Raw genomic sequence first — 21,604 nt, 5'->3', positions numbered from 1 at the left:
ATTTCACCGTATCCTTCACAACTAAGAACAGTCAATCTATATGAATATAAGAAAGCTAATCAGACTGACCATTCTGGAACCGGAAACAAACTTTGGAATGAAGGATCTCAAGAAGGAAGGGAAAAAAGGTAAAGAAGACCGTTTCTATAATGAATACGTTTATTGTCTTACAAAATCGTTGTTCTAGAAATACAGGTATACATGGAGGGAGGGAAGAAAGAAAGGGGAGGGTGTCAACAGCCAGTTTCCCCCGGTATTGGTTACCTAGCGACCTGGAGGCCATTAAAGCTTTTCGACCAAAATGATAAATGACGACGCTTCCCAGCCGTGTGCCAGGACGGGTCTGCGCTTTTACCACGGTGATCGGCAGGGTGGCGGAACCAGATGTGGGGGACTAACGGCTCGACGACAAAGGAATATATTTATGCATTAAAAAAAAAAAAAAAAACTGTGTGCATATGCATCAATATGCATGTCTCTTGTATATTTTTATTTTTTTAAATCCTCCCAGTAATGCTTTCTTATGTAGTGTCTAAGGCACTTTTCAAAAAAAAAAAAAAAGTTTTAATTGTATATGATCGAACTTTAGGTTAAATGAGAGTTTAGCATTTAATTAATCTTCGCTAATACCGAGGGGAATAAAACTGAGAGAAAAAATGAAATAATAGTGCGGGAGAACATGAATATGATTCTGGCATGTCAGTCCTGCAGATGTGTAGGACCCACGCTGCGGGACTAGTGGCGTTGTACTGATTCTGGAGCAGCTAGCCCTGCTGAGACACACGGGTGAATAAAGCCCCACTCTCAGGGGGCAAAACTCAGGCTGGACCCCCGTGGGCCGAATTTGGGATCACCAGCCAGTCTCGTACTGTTGGACGTGTGATCGAGAGGGGAAGTGCTCAAAATCCTCCCAAAAAACCCTTTAAACAAAGTGCTTTGTGTGTTATTGTCTGTGACAACAAACTGTGTCACTGTGCCTGATTTCTACCATTTTTGCCAACCACCGAGTGTGCTTTTAAGTGCTGAGTGGCAGGGCCTTAATTGGCAGTTGTATTCAACAGTAATACTTTTGCTACATGCCAGAACATCAGTTTTCCTTTTTACCCACATATCTAAAGTCTCTCATCACAAGGTTGTGTGCAATTTATAGCTTTGTCCCTAACATCACCAAACTGGAACACTCCCTCCTCCATACAACTGGATTGACCCCAAATCTTAGTCATATATCTGTACATTTTGAACTAAATTTGATCAGTAAGTTTGTTTTGGTACAAAACCAAAATATGATGTTCTCTCTAATCTATTCCTGTGTCTTGGGGAATGTTTTCGTGGTCAGAAAAATGTTTTTAGTCCCATTTAAGTGCTATTCTGTGTTTTCATTTGGACCCCAAAATGTTTTGCTTGGTTCTCAGGGTGTTCTGAACGAGCGCTTGCACAGTAGAAAAACAGCCCATCCTGCAATAACCCAGCCCCTAAGTTTGTCATTTCTGAGTGGCTCACTTAGAAACCTAGGAAATGGCTTTACACTTTATCTGAAAGAGAAAAAAATTCTTATTTTTTAAAAGGCAGTTCCTTTATATTCTGAGAATGTGTGTTGCGTAGGCTTTGCTCTCCCACGGTTTATATGTAACAATGCTTTTTTGCCTATAGTTTAAGCAGAGAGAGAGAGAGTACATTATTCCAAGGCTAAGAGTTACATTAAGACGCAGGAGATGACTGCTCAGCTGCGCAGCTTGCACCAGTGTGGAGTACAGCATTGTTGTGCGCCCCCTCTGGCTGGGAGGGGTACAGCAGGCCTCCCTGCAGTGCTGGCAGTTTTCAGGGCAGGGCAGGGCAGGGCAGGGTGTGGGAGGGAGGGAGGGTGAGAGGGGAAGAGGGTTGGGGTGCGCCAGGTACAGTCTCTTGCCGGTTGGCTGGATGGCTGCCTGTGGGCGGAGCCTCTACTCTGGCTGCGGCGCCAGGGTGTCGTTGGCGTCGCCGGCCTTGCTGCTGTCAGCGTCGTCATCGGAGAGGTCCAGGGAGGCGCCTTCTATCTGGAGCTGTCGGCGGCCCGAACGGCTGGAGGAGAAGGTGATTGGGCCTCCACGCCTAAGGGGGGAGGAGCCATCGAAATGCATTTAACACCTGCACCCTCAGTCCAAGGGAATGTGACAGCGTTACCATTTACAATATGTTCAGCACATTTGACGACATTAACTGAACAGATAACCTCTTATTCTCAACCTCTACATTTGGTGGCTGCACAAAGGTGTAGAATCAGCACCGACTGGGTATGTCTCCCATGATAAGGGCGTGTGGTAAACAAATAAGTCCGCCATTTGAATCGACTGGAATGTTTTGGGACAGGACGGACTGAGCTGTAACTGAATGGGAAGGAACAGAATGGAATGTAACGCAAGGTGCGTGGAGGCGGAGCTCCGGGACCTGAGGCGGGTCTTCAGAGTGTTGACCTCCCGGCTCAGGCCCTCGCTGGCCTCGGTGGCGTCCTCCAGCTCGCGCTGCAGCTTGCGGCGGTTGGCGTTGGCGCGCGTGGCCTCCTCCTCGGCCTCCTCCAGCTGCCTCTTCAGCTGCTTCATCCTGGAGTTGGCCTTCTCCATCTGTGGGGGGAGCCAGATATCTTCATCTCCCACACTAACCCTATCCCTACTGAATATTATCAAACCCCCACATTAACCCCATCCCATTCAAACATTATCAAACTTCCACACTAACCCCACTCTGACCAAATGACATCATATCCCCACAGTAAAGGATTAAAGTAAAGGATTTGGAAATCGTGCAGTTAGCCTTTGCCAATTGTTGCGGTAACCAAACATCGGAGCTTGGAGCAACCTGTGTAACTGGTTGCTGTCGACAAACAGGGCCGGGCTCACCCTTCACTGTGGTCCTCACCTGCTCCTTGTACTGGTCGGCATGGCGACGCTCATCCTCCACCTGCATGAACACCTCCTTCAGCTTCTTCTCTGTGCGCCGCACAATCTTATTGGCCACAGCTCTCTCCCTGCAGGGGCAAAGGATGGACGTTAGGGCACAAGCATTGCTGCACCTGGTAAAATCAGCCGTTCTACAACAACTGACATTTGAACTGTGATGTCACAAACAGTAAAAGGCCTAGAGAAAGCATTTACGCTGTGATCTCATAATGAAGTGAAACGGGATGTCATAGAGCTGTGATATCATAAAGAGTCACACTGAGATAGTTTCAGCTGTGATGTCATAAACAAGAAGTCACACTGAGAACTTTACAGCTGTGATGTCATAAACAGCAGAAGCAACGCGCTCACTTGGCTTCCTGCTCCAGCTGCTCCTCCAGCTGGGCGATCTTGGCCTCCAGAGTGGTGATGGCAGCCTTGAACTTGGACTTGACCGAGCTCTCCAGCTCGTGCAGCTTGGACTTCAGGTCCTTGTTCTGTCTCTCCAGCTGCTGCCGGGCGTTCTCGCTCTTCTGGGCAGCGCTGCGCTCGCCGGCCAGCTCTGTGTTCAGGGAGTCCATCTGGTGGTGGGAGGGGGGGGGGGTCAGACGAAAGGCTTGTCTACACATACACCAAAAACACTGACCCTGGATCAGCCATAGCATTTCTGAGATTATGAACCAGCTGTTTGGAGCTAGAAGGTTTCTGAGTATTCTCAGTCAAAGACAGACCAGTTTAAGCGCTTGATGGCTGTAATGTTATTTAAGGACTTTTCAATGGGCAAACTGTCTTAGAGAATGTATTTCCTTAAGTTTCTGAAGTGAAACAGAATCGACCCCAACTGCGGTTGCCATACAGTAGTGCGCTTTATAGAACCTTGCCGTGCCCCTCCCCCTAACAGGCCGCTTGCCTCCGGCGCAGGCAGCAGGCGCAGGCAGCAGGCCCAGTACCTGCATGGTGGTCTTGCGGAAGCGGTCGTTGAGCAGCTCCATGTTGCTCTGCTCCTCCTCCAGCTCCTCCTCCAGCTGGGCGATCCGCGCCTCCAGCCTGCGCTTCTCATCCAATAGGGCGGACCTGCAGGGGCGGAGACACGCCCACACAGCCATTTAACAGGGCTCCCACACTTTCACTTATCTATGCTACCCAATCTAGAGCTATTCAAGGCCCCATTTTGCCACATTCACATTCACCCAGAACAAACTGTGCAGTAGGCTATAATATTTGTGCTGCAGCAAAGCAATATAAAATATAAATACTGGTATATACAATATATATCCATGAAAATTTGTTCAGGAAAATGCACCAGAACTTTCAACCGAAATCCACGTTGAGAGTGGAATATGCATTCTGATCCAGGACCAACGATCCCTAGTTATATTAAAGTTACTTGAATGTTTATACCCTAGATTAATATATTAAATGATATGAAGCATATTTTCAAATGGCCTCCAAAGAAAATTATTCCACAATTGGTACAAAATACCATTGTCATATTTTATTTTTAAATAAAAGCTTTCAAGTATTCACGTAGTTGATTTTCATTTGAATTCTTTTTAATTCAATGTCTTTTTGGAGAATTTTGAAGAGAACATGTTAGGACCACGCCCCCTGCTGGTACAGCCCTCGCCTCAAAGTGTCACCCGGAGGTCGCTCACTTTCCGGAAGCGCTGTTGGAGATCTCGTCCGCCAGCTCGTCCCTCTCCTGCTCCGCGTGGCGTCGCGCCCTCTCCGACGCCGCCATGTCCTGCAGAGAGGGGTCACGGGGAGGTCAATGCCACTCTCAACCAATCAGCCACTCAGCAACCAATAATACTCCTTCCCCAGGAAAATATTTTTGAAGGAATTATTAACCCTGATTTAAAAAAAAAAAAAAGAAAAATCATCACAGCAACATTCTCCTCCACCGACGTGGCAGAGACCTCACCTCAACCAACCGCTACTTTTTCTGTGCAGTCAGTGCACAGGAGGCGTACCAAAACGGTCCCTCCCTGTGAGACGCCACCCTGTGGGGGCTTCTGGCAAGCGCAGACGCTCGAGTGCAGAGCGTTCTGAAGCAGTGGGGGGCTCTAAAAACTGCCACTGGATCGAGAACGTTTCCAGGGACGACCGACGGGGACGGCGCACCTCCTGGAGCTGCAGGACCTCGGCCTCCAGGCTCTTCAGCTTCTTCTCGTTCTCCTTGGACTGGGCGAAGATCTCGTCGCGGGAGGCGCGCGCGTCCTCCAGCTCCCGCTGGTAATCCTTCATCTGCGCCTGAGGGAGGGAGGGAGAGAGGAGGAGAGACAGAAGGGGAGAGAGGGAGGGGAGAGGGTTATGGGAGGGGGGAGAGGACATTGAGAAAGACAGGAAAGTCAGATAGGAGAGCGAGACATCTCTCCAAACTACCGTATTTTAAAATTGCTGGCCACTGTAAAGCACAGTACACAGCGTGTACTTCCTTTTCTCCTATTCATTTGTGAGTTTTCCCGTTTCTCTGTTGTATGGTCATGACTCTGCCGATGGCACTTTGGCACTTCCACGCCAATAAAGCAAACTGAAAACCGAAACAGAGGGGGTATGCGAGGGGCGGGGTTACGCGAGGGGCGGGGTTACCTGCAGCTTGCGCAGCTGTTTGATTGCCTCGTCGCGGGCCTTATTGGCCGCCTCGATCTGCGCCTCCAGGTCTTTCAGGTCCATCTCCAGCTTCTTCTTGGCGGCTACTGCCAGAGCCCTCTGCTTACGCTCGTCCTCAAGCTCCGCCTCCATCTCCCGCACCTGAACATGGTGCAGCGTTAACACAGGGGCAGAAAGGGGGAGGGGTCTTAACTCATTACACTCCTATTCATGTTTCAGAATGTTTGCAATGCAAATTTGCTTTTTATTTGTACAACTTCAAATCTAGGTTTGTCAGGGGAGTTTGTCCAGCACTGGTACACTGTAATAAGTCTATCTTTGGGCTCTACATCCTCCCTCCTCTTCTAGAGTACTACCGTCACCCCACTCCTGATCCAAGAACTTCTGTTTTTGTTAGTTCACATCTGGCAAATGGCAGTAATGTAATGTAAATGTAAGCAAAGCAGGGGGCAGACCAAGTGTGGGGTGGGTCAGAGGCATGGGGTGAGGGTGTGGTATGGAGAGCAGGGGGCAGGGTTGGTAGGAAAAGGGGCTGGCTCAGAACTGGATGGAAGGGGGTGGTTAGGTGACCACAGGGGGTGGGGGGCGGGGTTAGGTGATTCTCATCTCCAGTCACCTGCTTGACGAGGGACCTCCTCTTCTCCTCGCTCTGCTCGTCGCGGGCCTGCAGGTCCCGCTCGTACTGCGCCTTCATGGCCTGCATGTTGACCTCCAGCCGCAGCTTGGCGTCCTCCGTGGCCTGCAGCTCGTCCTCCAGCTCCTCCAGCTGCGTGCGCATCTCCTCCAGCTGCTGCTCCATCCCTCGCTTCGACTTCTCCAGCTCGTGCACCTGGAGGGGGGAGAGGTGGGGAGAGAGAGGGGGGGAACAAGTCACAAGAGCCACTTGCCCTCCGGACCAAATCACAGGGCTGTCTGATGAGACCTTCTTCCTCCTTAACTAAGGTTGTTCTTGTTATCCTTTCTATAATTATATTCAGTGTATGTGTTGCATGCTATTGATACTTTTAAATGATACCGTCCTCTCTCTATGTAATGTATTTTGCTTGGTGCTGAGAGAAGAAGGAACGCTGGTGTTCAGCCCATCTAGACTTGCCATTCACAAACAAGAGAGCGTCCAGCACTGAGTCAAGTCTTTGAAATTTTTTGTAGTTCACCTTGTAAATCGTTTTTTGAATGAACAAATCCCAAATTCCCACCCCATCACAAATCAAACATCAAAGCGGCTTGACTGGAACGTGTGAAAAGTTGGCTTCGAAGGAAAACAAATTCACAGTGCCGGGGTGAAAAGTGCACTGGCGGCGTCCCACAATCCCCTGCTCCGGCGGAATTACACAGTCGAGGCTGAAGCGGCCTGCTTGGCGGCGGGCGGCGGACTCACGCTCTTGCCCACGTCGTCCTTGGAGCTCATCAGGTCCTCCATCTCGGCGCGGAGCTGCTTGTTGAGGCGCTCCAGCTCGTCCTTGGCCTCCAGGGCCTCGTCCAGGGCGCGCGTCATGGACAGGGCCTTGGTCTCCTTCTCCCGCGCCTCCGCCTCCGCCCGGTCCCGCTCCTCCGCGTAGCGGGCCGAGACGCACTTCTCCTCCGCCAGCATCTGCCACCCGGGCACAACGGCACGGGGGGGTGTTTAAAAAGGGGCGCCGAGGCACATCTAGGAGGGCTTTCATTGCTCAGCCTGATCTGTGCCCATTGACTTGGCGCTGCATGTTCAAATGAACAATTGCACTGGGTTGTATCTTAAATAATTACACCCTTTTAATACATTTTAATGCGGTAAAGAAAGTGCAGCGACCGCGACCGAACCTGGTCGAACTTCTTCTGCTTCTTCTCCAGGTTGGAGACGATCTGCCGCAGGTGGTCCTGGTCCACCATCAGGTCGTCCAGCTCCTGCTGCAGGCGGGTCTTGGTCTTCTCCAGCTTGTCGTAGGCGGCGTTCTTCTCCTCCAGCCGCTGGGCGCTGCTCTCCAGGTCCCTCTGCAGCTTCTTCTTCACCTCCTCCAATCCCTCCACCGCGCCCACGTCATCCTCCAGCTTTTTCTTGGTCTCCACCAACTACACAGATATAAATGCACACAATCATATACATCTGCATATATACATACAAGCACATGCGTATGCAAAATAAAATACTGATGATAAACAAGGAAGTTTTATCAACCCCTTAAAGGGAATGCCTTGTTGTAGAGGACAGCAGAAATGCTGAAATATGTTAAGTTTCTGTATGAGTTTTCACTGTGCATGCGTGCGTGCACGTGTGTGTGTGTTTGTGTGTATGTGGTGTATAGTGTTCAGCACTGCTCAGACCTGGGCCTGCAGGGTGCTCAGCTGTTTCTCCAGGTTCCTGCGCGCCTCCTCCTCCTCCTCCTGCTGCTCCTGCAGGTTGTTCTTCTCCTCCTCCAGCTGCCGGATTCTGCTGCTCAGGTTCAGCTTCTGCCGCGTCTCCTCCTGCAGCAGCTCCTGCACACGCAAACCCCGGCCCAAACTGGGAGGTCAGTCGTGCACCCCTCCCTACAGTCTCACCTCTACCCCACACTGAGGTCGCTCCCCGACCTCGCCCCACTGAGAGATCATCCCTCCTCCCCGATTCGTGTGTTTTTACTCAGTTATAACTCTTCCAGTCTTCAGGACTCTGTAAGACTCACACGGTGAACAATGGCAGAACTGAGGAGCCACAAAGCGTTGGGTGCTGTGTGAGCTGATCCTGGATCAGTGGTCGGCTGCTCACCTGTGTGTCCTGCAGCTGGCTGTCCAGGCTGGTCACGTCTTTGGTCAGTTTGATCCCCTTCTTCTCTGCGTCTTCCAGCAGCGTGGAGACACTGTCCAACTCCGTCTGTAGACACACACGCGCGCACACACACACACGGTGTACAAACAAAGGACCAACAATCAGAGCGATTCTTTGAACGCTGAAAAAATATCCTCCAAATAATATGTGCATTTGCATACATATCAGTCAGCAAGGGACTCAACAAAACCCATCAATACGACCAATTCATCAGCCAGTGAACTGGAGCCCTCGCAGTCCTGGTGATGGTAATATGGCTTGGGACGCTAGGCTGCTAATGCAGACCGGAAGGCACACGGCCCGGGACCCTGCGCACCCCTCACCTGCAGCTTGTGGGTGCGGTCGGCCAGCTCGCCCTTTGACCTCTCGCCCTCGACGGCCCGAGCCATGACCTCCTGCAGCTGGGCCTCCAGCTTCTTCCTCTTGTGCTCAGACTCGGCCTTGGCCTGCTGCAGCCCCTTCACCTCGCCGGCCAGCTCCTTATTCGCACACTCCTGCGTCTGCTTGTTCTTCTCCAAGTTTGCCTTGAACTATGAGCGCACACACACACACACACACACACGTACACACACACAGACACACGCACATGCACATGCACTCAATTACTTTGTGAGAAAGCAAAATCATAACACAGCAGTGGTTTGTTGGTGATGATATTATGGCTACCTGCAGTATTCATTCCAGTGACAATTGAATAAGAGTGCATGTGGCCCAAAACTATTCTACATGCTATTTATTAAACAATTTACAAACAAAATGATACTCAATGCACAGCCATGACTTATTCTGTAACTAATCAGAGGCACTGACGCGTATAAATAATAATTTTTTCTTCTCAATGATCAAAGGGCCGATAGTTTGCCGATGGCAGGGCACATGTGACCCCCTGGCTGGCAGCTGATTGGCTCTAGTCAAAAGCGCATGGTGTTCCCGGCCAGGCTCACCCTCTTGGCCTGCTCCAGCTGCTCAGACAGCTCCTCCAGAGCGCTGGAGTGCCTCTGCCGCATCTCCTGGATCTGGCACTCGTGGTTCTTGGTCTCCTCGTCGATGGCCTTCTTCAGTTCCGCCACTTCCTGCTCACGCTTGCTCCTGGAGGATCGTGGGAAACGTCAGCGCCACAGTGCGGAGATGAGTAACAGGGGGCACAGCCGCCTAAGCTGAGCTCCTGCTGTAAATCAGTGCAGAGACAGCGCCCCCTTACCTGAGCTCCTGCTGGGCGGCGGTGGTGTCCAGAGTGTCCTCCAGCTCGGTCTTCAGGGCCTCCAGCTCCTCTCCCAGGTCCCTCTTCAGCTTCTCGGCCTTGTTGCGCGCGGCCTTCTCCGACTCCAGGTCCTCCTGCAGCTCGGCCAGCTGCGCCTGCAGCTCCCGCACCTGCTTCAGAGCGTTGTTCTTCTGCGCGATCTCCTCGTCGCCCCTAACACAAAAACGCGCAGCGGGAGCTGAGGCTGCGCATCGTTCCTGTGCTCCGCCATCATTTTACACTGCATCGCAATAACTAAATATATATACACACCCCCAAAAAACAAAAACAAAATCAGTTTTCAATTTCTCTAAATGGAATTACCTGGAGCACTTTGGGGACAATACTTCAACACAGAATGCAAAACATGCATACGCCACTAGGGGGAGTCATAAACGTTGATCCTTCAAAAGAAGGAAATGAGGACAAGCGGAGAGAGTTTGTCCGGCTTTGTGCCGAACCTTAATGAGGTTGTGCAGCCAACGTTCAGCACGCACATATGTGAGCGGTTAGATCAGCTGAATCACGCAGCCATGACCCCGGCCAACTTAATGCCATGACCTTAAACCAACTAATGACTGCATGCTTTCGAAAGAAAAAACAATACAGTTACAAAAATTAACAACACTTCTCTGGTGTGACCTCTGATCCAAACTCTGACTCACATGTCAAAACTGGGTTGTTCAAAACAGAAAGATTTTTTTTTTTGGAACACCATTAAGACCCAGGAGGAGTTTATGAACAATCTGGGTAAACAGAATTATCGGGGGGAAGGAAGCCAGGAGCTCTGTGTTCCAGAGACCAAAGCAGGGAGAAATACTTCTTTTCTACTTCAATTACACCTCAAAGGCTAAAATCTCCCCTGGAAGCAAGAAGTGCTTCCTCTCCCAGTCTCGCCGGCTATGGAATGCGACAAGAAGCGGGACTCGTTTCCATGCCGATAAGACGTCGGCCACAATCGCGTCTGAATGGCGCCAGAGAGAGAACGAACGGGACAGGCGGGGAGGGACGAGCGCGTATTTAAAACACGCGTTTGCATGCAGGCATTTCACACGCACTGCAGGTTGCTCCCTCCATCTTTACGCGGTTTATACATCAGTGCCACCTTGCAAAGCAACCTATGCCTCCATTGTTTTTGTAGTTCATGGATGTGTTCATTTGGGAGGCATTTTACTACATTTCCCAGCAGGCGGGCTGAGCTGGGAAGGAGAGGGGGACGTGGACCACAGAGCCGGATAACACAAAACATGGATGCGGTTCAGAAGACCACACAACGGAACTGCGGTCACTGATGAGCGTGAAATGGAATGGACTATGGCAACGTGGAAGGGTTTCGGGAGAGGGTAGACAAGAACATGTTCTCCGCTGAAACATGTTATGTTCCTGCTGCATCTTAACATGGCAACCAGACCGTGTAGCCCATCCACCTACAACAGTGCCTTGAAAAACAGCTGTCAGATGGGGTTTTTATTTCCCAAGAAAAATCAACAAGCCTCAGGTGGTAGGGGAAGGCTTTATAAAATCAGCCTACTCTCCAACTCCCTTAAGTAGCGAGAGTGAGACAGCAAGCGAAATGCCAATTGGATTGAGCAGCTGGAATGCACAGCCATTTCTTATAATGATCAAAGTCATCACAACTGGTTTAAATGAGATGTGGAGAGGTTTGTTTCAGCATAGATTTACGTGCACTGGCCAACACCGAAATCCCGGTGGTAAAATTTCTTGTCTCCAAAGTTACTGAAAACATGTTGTGACTTTCTGAATTTCTACAAATATTAATGAAGTGGGAATGGTCAAAGAGAATCTGTACCAAGCATTGCAACAGAGAACCAGGAACGTCCAACTGGAACCTCCTACAACGAGAACAGGGCTCTTGGGAGTCACAGAGTTTGCTGGTTTTCGTTTTTTTTACCTTATAATCAAAAACCAGTTCAGACCCAAATACCAGGAGAGTTGAGTTAACTGTGTAATCAGCTGCTTTAAATTATCAATTAAATGCTGAGTCACAACAAACAATAGCCTCCCTGAGGCTGTCCAGGACCTTGTCTGGAGACCACCCTGAGTAGAACGGGGCAGTGTGGAGGACAGGATAGCAGGAGCTGCAGAGCATCTGTGGCTTTGGCCTCCCAGGACAGATGGGGAGGTCATGCGACCTCACCTGGCCTGTAGGGCTTGCAGCTCCTCCTCCTTCTTGGCCAGCTGTATCTTGAGCTCCTCGATCTGGGCCTGCAGCTCGGCGATCTGGTCCTGCAGGTCCGTGGTCTCGCCCTCGAGCTTCCGCTTGGCCTTGTCCAGCTCCTGGCGAGTCTTCTCCTCCTTCTTCAGCCGCTCTGAAGGGTGCAGGATCGAGGTTTATATACGGGTCACATGATCACCCGTCTCCACAGCCACACCTGGTGGTCGCACACCAACAACCAAGGGGGTATTCCTCACCTTCCAGGTCAACCATCATCACCTCCTGCTTGTTCTTCACCTTCCCCAGATTCTTGGCCTTCTCTTCTTCCTCAGTAAGCTGTGAGGTCATCTCACTGATCCTGTCCTCCAGCAGTTTCTTCTCCTGCAGGCAGGGGCCAGAGACACGTTGCTCATTCATTTCAAAAGTGCTTCATAAATGTTAAGAGTTAAAACTATGGCAAGCATGTGACTAATATTAATTACATATAGTAGCACCCATATTAATGTTGACACTTTGAAATGGAGAATCATGACATAATGTAAGTTGAAAGCTATAGATGGTACTGCCCAGCTAAGGATGGGGGGCTGTGAAGTGAGATGGGCTTCTGCCCCTCCCCTCACCTTGAGGAATTTGGAGTTCTGGTCCTCTAGCAGCAAGATGTCCTCTTCGTACTTCTTCATCTTGGACTCGGCCGTCACCTTCTCCAGCTGCAGCTTCTGCCGGGCGGCTTCCTCCTCATCCAGCTGCTCCTCCAGGTCCTGCAAGAGAGACACAAACGCGGCTCCCACACTGACCTACAACAGCAATCCAAGAACCACACAAATGATGTGCTCCAAAAGCTTGCCCCGGGTTTTCGGTTTCCTTATGAGCAGCCTTGGTAACAAATGTGTAAAACACAGGGTTCCTAACATGGGGTCCCCTTTTAAGGACATTTTGTTGACAATCCTATATTTCATAAATTAGTTTTATACTTTTATAACTCTTACCTGAGTGAATGACACTTATCTGTATACAAGACTCTTACCAGTATGTGAGCGATTCTTACCTGTGCGTAAGTCTCTTAACTGTGTGATCTGTATGTGTGACTCCAACCTGTGTGACCCTCTTACATGTATGAGACTCTTACCTGTACGTGAGACTGCATCTTCTTCTTCTCGTTCTGCAGGCTCTGGTTCCGCTCCTCCTCCTCCTCCACGCGGGACTCCAGGTCGTGCAGGATCTCCTCCAGCTCCTGCTTCTTGGCGGCCAGGCGGGCGCGCATCTCCTCCGCCTCCGCGAACAGCTCCGTCTCCGCCTGCAGCTGCTCCGCCAGGATGTTCTTCTCCTCCGTCAGCTGCAGGGCAACCCAGGGACCCCGTCACAGCCCCGCCCCTCACAACCCAGGACCCGTCACAGCCCCGCCCCTCACACCCAGGACCCGTCACAGCCCCGCCCCCTCACACCCAGGACCCATCACAGCCCCGCCCCTCACACCCAGGGACCCATCACAGCCCCGCCCCTCACACCCAGGACCCATCACAGCCCCGCCCCTCACACCCAGGACCCGTCACAGCCCCGCCCCCTCACACCCAGGACCCGTCACAGCCCTGCCCCCTCACACCCAGAACCCATCACAGCCCTGCCCCCTCACAACCAGGACCCGTCACAGGCCCGCCCCCTCACACCCAGAACCCATCACAGCCCCGCCCCCTCACACCCAGAACCCGTCACAGCCCCGCACCCTCACACCTGAAACCGGTCACAGCCCCGCCCCTCAGACCCAGAATCCGTCACAGCCCCGCCCCTCAGACCCAGGACCCGTCAGAGCCCCGCCCCTCAGACCAAGGGGCTGACATGTCACTGGCAGGAGCTATGCAGCAGTAACATAGCAAAGCTCGCCTCCCACACACTCACCCTACCCTGGAGGGCTGAAGCCAGCCGTATCAGGTCACCCTGGGCTCCCAGTTATAGTGAGCTATTGAGCCTGCCCAGGGTGAACCTGAAGGCCTGGGTCTGTCGTCACAGTGGAGGCAGGGGGCGGAGGGGCCTGGTGTCGCCTTGGAGATGGGGGAGGGAAGGGACACCATCGCGCAGACTCACCTGCTGGTGCTTGCGCTCCATTTCCACCAGCTCGCTCTCCACCTTGCTCTGCTTCTCCTTCACCTTCAGCAGCTCCTCATCCTTCGCCTGCATCTCCTCCTCCTGCCGGCTCACCTGCAGCAGCGGCTTCACCTGCACGGGAGGCGGGAGGGCGGGGCCGAGTGGCACACCGGTTAATTGCTATTGGCTGATCACAAAATACTAATAAAATGCAAGCTCTGAAGCCATCAGAGAAGTAGGTAGATTAACAGTGTTACACTAGTCAGTGAGTGCTTACTGCCCATGCACAGAAACCACACACACACACACACACACACACCCACACACACCTTGGTGAAGAGCCTCCACCACTGACAGTGGCGCGCACACGCATACACACGCACACACGCACACACACACCTTGGTGAAGAGCCTCCACCACTGCCAGTGGCGCAGTTTCAGATAGGCCGCGCAGTTCCTCTGCAGGACCTTCAGGGCACTGAGCTGCTGCTGCTTCTTAGCAAAGGCCCTGAGACAGGAAACAGGTCACAGTCACACCTGGGCTAACGGTTACGCCTGTGCTAGAGACACAGTCGCGCCTGTGTAAATGACAGTTGGTTGTGCGTATGACACGGTCATTACGGCGGTGCGGGTCTGTTTTGGCAGCCAGCGGGGCACATGCTTGTCTGTGCGTATTTGGGGGCAGAAAGGGGGACTCACTTGCGCGCCAGGTACCCTCGGCAGACCGCCTGGAAGTAGATGATGATGTCGGTGATCTTGAGGTCACGCTCCTCCTCCAGGTGAGCCAGCACCCCGGCTCGAAAGAAGATCTTACTCTGCCCGATCCGGTACAGGTTGGGGTCCAGCTCCAGGGCCCGGATCTGCGAGCATTAAAAACGAGCAGAATGGAAGTTGGGTGTGAGACAGAGACAAATGAATTGGACTGTACCAAATATTTAATCTATAAAGAAGACCCATGATTTCTCTCCATATTTATCTCTCCATATTTATGTTATTAAAGGGAACCTCCACTGGAATAGAAAAAATGGACTGTAAATGCAGAGCATGGCATGCTCTTGAAATCCAGGGATGTGATGATGGTCATTGATTCGCATTCATGTGTTCACGTTCATCACAGTAAAGATAAGAGCAGAGCCCAAATGGAGGAAGGGGCCACAGAGAAACAGCAATCCCACAATGCTCCACTGAGTTTCTCCACATTTTAAGTTCATGTTTTTTTTTTAAAGAAATAAATAAATACCTGCGTATGCCAATAACAGTCACAGAAAAAGCACAGAGAGATGAGCCATTACCATCCTGGCGCAGGCCTGCTTGCCATCCATGAAGCCCTTGGGGATGGCGTTAGGGGTGAGGATCTCATACCTTTGAAATGAAAAAGTGGGAAAGAGCGTGAGCCTTCTGTTCGTTTGCCAGCCGTGAGCACCGGAATGGCACTGCCGGGGACCGCAGTGTGAGGAGTGTGTGGACACCGTCGACACAGGCAGCCGCAAGGCAGCCACAGCGCCACTGCGTGGTGCATACTGCGCGTGCGCGTCTCTTAACTAATCGGAGTAACCTCAGAATGACACTGGACGTTATTAAAATTATACAATCATGCCTGGGAAAAAATCCCTTCCAAATGTACTTCTGATTCCACCATGTTTAATTCTTTGTAATTTACATACATTTTTTTTACATACAATTTTTATTTACAGACTGGTTTCCTAGTGGAATCAATAGTAAATAAAAAGAAAGTAAATTTTGGTATATGCCATGCCATCCTATGCATATTCTGTATTTTGGGGCCTTCTAGGGACAACCAATGAAATTAGCATAAGCTAACTTTAATGTTTTCTACAATGTATCTATGTCAATGTGTATCTGCCCTTACAAAGTAATTGGAAATTTTTAAAAAATGAAAAAATATAATGCACTCCATACCTCTGTCTGAACTCCTGGAAGATGATGCGATTGGGGAAGCCCTGTCTGCAGATGCGGATCCCCTCCAGAACACCGTTACACCTCAGCTGGTCCAGGACCAGGTGGGGGTCCAGCTTACCTGCCTGAGGCAGGGAGGAAGAGAAAGGGGCATTATGGGATATGAGCCATGGAGGATAACAGTAGGATTATGGGGCACAGGAGCAATGACACAAAACTAAAGTCTGCCTGAGAGAGAAAGGGAAGAAGGACTAAGAGTAAAAAAAGACTATGGGTCTTTTTTTACTCATTACAGTAATACACAAGTTACCCCAACACTGAATACCTTCACTTATCCAATTCAACCAACACACAGCCAATTCCTGTGGAAGACCGCTTTTCCCCTGATGCATAACAGGTCAAATATTTCAGCTCATGGAATACTTTCTGGGACGCCACAGCACATTTAATCTTAAGTACACTGAACTGATTGCTGCAGTGTCCTTTATACTGTAACTTGGATCCTCACTGCAGTTCATTTAATCTTTATACCAAAACAATTTAGAATTTTTCCCACAGTCGTGTTTTCTCATGGAAAACTGCTTTTTTCTCATGCAATTGGTTTCTTGGAAGCTTCTAAAAAAGTCGGTTTTTAGGACAGCTCTTTTAAATTTTAACATTTTTTTAAATTTAAATTTAAAAAAATGTATTTAAATCCAAATAAATCAAAATAGGAGAGATCAAAATAGGTGGCGATTCAATCACAGGTAAAAGTCAGTAACTACAGTAAGAGATATATCCTGCCAATCGCCTCCCTGAATTTAAACAGGCATCTCAGAACGGTGAACGTTGCTTTCTCTATGGGACCTGTAATCACCACAACCTTGCGGCTGTGTGGTAAGCAATGAGCAGTCAACAGGGAGAAAAAAACAAAACAAACAAAAAAACATTTCTCCTTCATACACTTGTCTGTGTGACCCATTTTCAGATGCTCATTTGTGGGTTTTTTTTGGGGGCATATACCGTACCACATACCAGAAACCATTTATGTCTTGTGAAAACGGACAGGAATGTGTGTGGTGAAATTTTGTAAGGCCTGCAGGCCACCACTTTACCCACTCCTTAAAACAAACTTCCCTCACAGGGTCCTAATTTTGGCAGGTGGGTAATCCCATGAGGCATGTGTGGTTTCGAAGAAGAGACTGTGAAATGGGGGGGGGGGGGGGGGGGGGGGGGGGGGGGGGGGGGGGGGGGGGGGGGCGGGGGGCGCTCTTACCCTCTTCTCGTGGTTGGGGATGATGCATCGGACAAAGTTTGGGTTGGTGTTCCGGAGCGTGGCCATGAGCTTGGTGAGGGACTCCTTGTACAGCTGTCCCACGGTGCGGAACATGCCCTTCTTGGTCTTGTAGGCAGCCCCGAATGTGGTCTCATTCATCCCAGCCACCTGGTCCAAGCCCACGATGCGGTCCACTGTTGGGGGGGGGGGGGGGGGGGGGGGGGTGCAGGTTGGAGGGACAGGAAAGGGATGAGAGGACGCAGAGCAGTACACTAGGATGGGGAGTTGGTCTGGCTGAACACCAAGGATAGCCAATGGGAACAACGGGACAGCCAACTGGTCACAGGTCCAATTAGATATTTTGTGGCCCTACATGAAATAGAATCTGAATTTTCAGGTGACCAGTCATCCAAAGGTGGGGGTTGAGACTGTGGGGTATTGTGGGGAAGGGGGGGGGGATTACCTTGGCTACCATAATGTAAGGGGCTCAGAGCAGCAAAGCGCAAGGTCACTTATGAGGTCCTCCAAAAATCATCTACAGTGTGTACCATGTATTAGCTGATACATTGTTTTAGGTTAGGTTAGCATATTGAAGCGATGCAAAAGTGAGACTTAGTGAGTCCAAAAATGGGCAGAGCTACCATATGTTATCAGAGAACCAGCCATTGCGGTTTCCTGTGGTTTCCAGTTATTGCATTTTTCCAGTAAGTAAAATCATGAGTGAGCTTTGTGATATCTCATTCTCCCATGTGTCAGCGTACAGTCTACTTTAGTAGATCACACAGTGAAAGCCAGAAGGCACCAAATAAGTAGGCCTTATTTCTTGTTATAAGTAACTACCTCTCTCTCTCTCTGGCAGAAATCGACTTCCATTTCATTCCAGAAACAATATGGATTTTGTCTTCTTTTGTCCCTATTAGGATATTACTCAAGAACATGGTGGACCCATAAATCTAAAGGAAATATCAAAGCCGTTCAAGAAACTGCCATGGCAACATAATTCTCAAAACACCCAGATGATTTGAACACATTTTTCCTCTGCCTTTGCTTCTGCTTCTCTTCCTTTTAAAACATAAGCCATTTTTTTCAGAGCAGTGGCTCCACTCGATGCCATCGTGCAAGTCCCTTCACACACAATGGAGCAAAAGCCAGCGTCAAATGAAATCCACCAATCAATATAAAAATAAAGAGGGGAAAGTATTTGGTAGAATCAAACATGTCAATATCACCGAGGCACGGAATTTTACGGCTGTGGAAGGGGCAGCGTTTGCAATGGTGTGATGGAGAGGGGCGAATATTTGAACAGCCTCCGGAGACCAAGGCATTGCCAGGAAATCCCCCCCCCCCTCGAAAAAAAAGAAAGACTTTTTGTTCTCATTCCATGTGTCCAGCCAAATATATACTTTAGGGGGAAAAAAGAAAAAAAAAAAAAAAACTTATATAGTTTTTCCATAGGTTTATGGAAAACAAATCACGAAAGAACTGTAATGCTACATTTTGTTTTAAATAAAAACAACAGTTAGGTAAGTACCAGTTATAGCTATGCAGTGTGGCTGATGAGGGGTCAATAATTAAAAAGACTGAAACCCTTTATGTACAGGATAAAGGGGTCCATTATAACATTCAAGAACAGGAAAAAAATCAAGCACTTTCAAAACCTTGAGTTTTCTGCTTTAAAAGCAAAAAGCGCTTTAAAAGTTTTTGGACCACACTGCATCCATCAACCTCCTGTAAATCAGAACTCCTATTGCCTAGCAGCACCTGCACCCGATGTCCTATTATAATCTCTAGAGGGAATTTCCTGTCAATTCTGGCAGTTAACAATCACTTATTATATAGAATTGATATGGAATTATACAGGTCAGTATAGGAGTTCATACTGACCTGTATAATTCCATATAAACAATCCTGTTCTTGTTGTTTTTTTTGTACTACTGATATTATTAACAATAACAATACATACAATTTTACAAATGTTTTACATTTGAGAGATCAAAGCCTTAGATTAGTGGTCTAGCATGCAGCTCAGCTCACACATAAAAGTGTACTACAAAAATACACCATCCTGCGAGGTAGACATTTTTGTACAAAAAATTCCAGCAGTAAGAGAGTGCACATATGCATTAAAAAAAAAACACTACTTTCCACAATCAAAACCACATGACCGCAAAAATGGCACAACGGACATCCATCGTGAGCTCTGAACACTGTGTCTGACCGCACACACGCCAGTTCGCAGGTGAGTGCCGAATGCATTTAGAGCAGACGGAAGCTTCTGGTGCTGGGTGCCCCACGGCCCAGGGTTCGGCCTCCGCGGGCGTGCGGAACACACACCGGAACATCTGCCGGCGCTCGTCCCCACCAGCACCTCTCCACACCTCGCTGCTTTCATTCCGTGAGAAAACAAACGGACCGTTCCATCAATCTCTCCCTCCCACCAGGCCGAACATCCGTTCCTCCGTTCCCCTGAAGTCCACATACACCGCAGTAAACCCTGCAGGAGTTCCACCAGCCACCGGAGAGCCCAGCGGCTCCTCTGGGTCCCCAATCCCTCTCACCAACCCAAAACTCACGCGTCAAGAGGTTAAAGTTTTACAGTAGGACAGATTACAATCCTACCTTCCACAGCCGGCAAAATTTATGAAAATAAATGAATACATAAAATTATTAAATGGAATTAAATACATAACATAACCGGAGGACGGAGTGTGGCACAGTGGGTAAGGAACTGCGCTTGTAACCGAAAGGTCGCAGGTTCGATTCCCGAGTAAGGACACTGCCGTTGTACCCTTGAGCAAGGTACTTAACCTGCATTGCTTCAGTATATATCCAGCTGTATAAATGGATACAATGTAAAGTGCTATGTAAAAGTTGTGTAAGTCGCTCTGGATAAGAGCGTCTGCTAAATGCCTATAATGTAATGTAATGTAATAACTTAAAGCACTGCTCATCTTTTTTCGCATTCAATGCATAATTTTACATACAAAACAGCCCATGGCCTGTATTAATAAAACCTTGCAGAAGAGGAGTGCTGATTCAGCATCAGGTTTCTTAGTTTATGGTCGGTTTCAAAGTTATCTGCATGAAAGATCACAGATTCTAAAACCGAGATGCATCTGCGGATTCTAACACCATGAATAATGGTGCTCTAGTACGGCTGACTTTAGGCCAATGCTCTTTATCATTTATCTAAATCATACTGGGGGAGGGATTACATTCAATCTTGTGACTATAATCGCAATACTGATAATATGGTTTGTGAACCCAGAATCAGTTTAGGAATTTAGTCCGATATAAATTCAACATGTACTGTTCTGATCTTAAATTACTTTTAAATTCCTCAGAAACCAAGGCCACAAGTTTCTCCACTGAATGCACATGCAGTGAATCCTTGTAGTACTAATCTTCATATCAACACCTTGGATGGTGTCACAATTGATCTGGGAGGTAAATAAATGTTTAGGCATAAAACCTCCAGACACTGTATACAGATTTAAGAGTCCTTTAAAAAGCTCGACAAGTACAAATACAAGCCTATGGTTCATCACAAATTCAGAGCACAATGTACATGCACAATGTACCACTGTAAATCATACACCTTGGTTGGCTGGATCTCTCTTGTGCAGTTGATGATGCATCACTGCTATGCATTCAATGACATTTTCAAAGCCATTCAAGGAAAACTACCTGGATATATTTCTTTGAAGTTTCACATAGCACAGAACCGACATAACTTATGATCACACGACTGGCTGATTTTCAAAGTTCCTAGCAATAGAACAGAAAATGGGAGTAAATGTCTATGGTCCATCGTCTTGGAACAAACCTCAAACTTGCATCTTTTACATCTCCAACTAAATCTAAACAGATATTCCTTAATGTGCTCGGTGAGTTTCCAGATTTAAAAAAAATGTATCCATATATATTTCTTTAGTTTTCTTCTTTCTGTATATCTGTTGTTTCTTCAAGTATCGGTCTTTCTGTTATAAGGTTTTGTGATTCTGTCTGCTACCTTATGACCCTTGTCTTATCTTGGTTAGGTCTCATTTATAAAAGAGGTTTTAATCTCAATATGACTTCCTAAAAAAATAAAGGTTGACAATGTTGCTTCCTGTCCAACGGTCAACATAATCCATTACGAATGAAAAGCTGAAACGGATCCTCCTCCTGTGAACTCTCCTCCTGTGAACTCTCACTCTGCGACAGATCCAAAACTAACACTGGATCCAACAAATCACAGTCTTGACTGTATTGTAGTGCTGGACTGCACCCGCACGGTGCTTTTATGGGTCTGAATGGACCCCCCAGCCCTACGATGTCAGTGTTTCTGAGACCGCACATCGCAGGCCGTAAGCACACACCTGCGTCGTCACATACATTCACACCCGCAGGGTCAAAGGGCATGGACACGCCGTCATAGAAACAGGCTCTTTGAAAAGTCTGAATCTCTACGGGAGAGGAACCGGAAGGAGGCGGCAGGAAGAGGAGAATGAGAACAGGAGGAAAAAAGAAGATAGAAAGAAAATAAGTATAAAAAGTAAAAACCAGGGAGGATATGACTAGTTGTGTTAAGGTAAAAAAAAAAGACAAACCTAGTCACACAAACACCAGGGTGAGGGAAGGAGTATTA

General features: G+C 48.8%; 1 protein-coding gene across 5 annotated transcripts in view; it reads right to left on the bottom strand.

Moving 5' to 3' along the window:
* Nucleotides 1-141: 141 nt before the first annotated feature.
* Nucleotides 142-21,604, bottom strand: part of LOC118216400 (myosin-10) — a 77,548-nt gene continuing 56,085 nt past the window's right edge. For all 5 annotated transcript variants that reach the window (XM_035397519.1, XM_035397517.1, XM_035397520.1 and 2 more), the window contains 26 exons: nucleotides 16,975-17,168; nucleotides 15,723-15,844; nucleotides 15,095-15,164; nucleotides 14,502-14,662; nucleotides 14,202-14,310; nucleotides 13,803-13,934; nucleotides 12,850-13,056; nucleotides 12,344-12,481; nucleotides 11,981-12,104; nucleotides 11,706-11,877; nucleotides 9,509-9,721; nucleotides 9,252-9,396; nucleotides 8,631-8,837; nucleotides 8,248-8,352; nucleotides 7,827-7,979; nucleotides 7,326-7,574; nucleotides 6,904-7,116; nucleotides 6,142-6,354; nucleotides 5,505-5,666; nucleotides 5,037-5,165; nucleotides 4,568-4,656; nucleotides 3,863-3,986; nucleotides 3,285-3,493; nucleotides 2,893-3,001; nucleotides 2,425-2,597; nucleotides 142-2,088 (listed from right to left, as the gene is read on the bottom strand). In XM_035397519.1, the coding sequence (XP_035253410.1) occupies nucleotides 1,941-2,088; nucleotides 2,425-2,597; nucleotides 2,893-3,001; nucleotides 3,285-3,493; nucleotides 3,863-3,986; nucleotides 4,568-4,656; nucleotides 5,037-5,165; nucleotides 5,505-5,666; nucleotides 6,142-6,354; nucleotides 6,904-7,116; nucleotides 7,326-7,574; nucleotides 7,827-7,979; nucleotides 8,248-8,352; nucleotides 8,631-8,837; nucleotides 9,252-9,396; nucleotides 9,509-9,721; nucleotides 11,706-11,877; nucleotides 11,981-12,104; nucleotides 12,344-12,481; nucleotides 12,850-13,056; nucleotides 13,803-13,934; nucleotides 14,202-14,310; nucleotides 14,502-14,662; nucleotides 15,095-15,164; nucleotides 15,723-15,844; nucleotides 16,975-17,168 (4,070 nt within the window). In that variant the 3' untranslated portion in view covers nucleotides 142-1,940. The remainder of the gene's footprint in view (nucleotides 2,089-2,424; nucleotides 2,598-2,892; nucleotides 3,002-3,284; nucleotides 3,494-3,862; nucleotides 3,987-4,567; nucleotides 4,657-5,036; nucleotides 5,166-5,504; nucleotides 5,667-6,141; nucleotides 6,355-6,903; nucleotides 7,117-7,325; nucleotides 7,575-7,826; nucleotides 7,980-8,247; nucleotides 8,353-8,630; nucleotides 8,838-9,251; nucleotides 9,397-9,508; nucleotides 9,722-11,705; nucleotides 11,878-11,980; nucleotides 12,105-12,343; nucleotides 12,482-12,849; nucleotides 13,057-13,802; nucleotides 13,935-14,201; nucleotides 14,311-14,501; nucleotides 14,663-15,094; nucleotides 15,165-15,722; nucleotides 15,845-16,974; nucleotides 17,169-21,604) is intronic.

Source organism: Anguilla anguilla, chromosome 17 (assembly GCF_013347855.1).
Source record: "Anguilla anguilla isolate fAngAng1 chromosome 17, fAngAng1.pri, whole genome shotgun sequence".
In the NCBI taxonomy this organism is placed as follows: Eukaryota; Metazoa; Chordata; class Actinopteri; order Anguilliformes; family Anguillidae; genus Anguilla; species Anguilla anguilla.
This window is presented reverse-complemented; position numbering and strand designations above follow the sequence as displayed.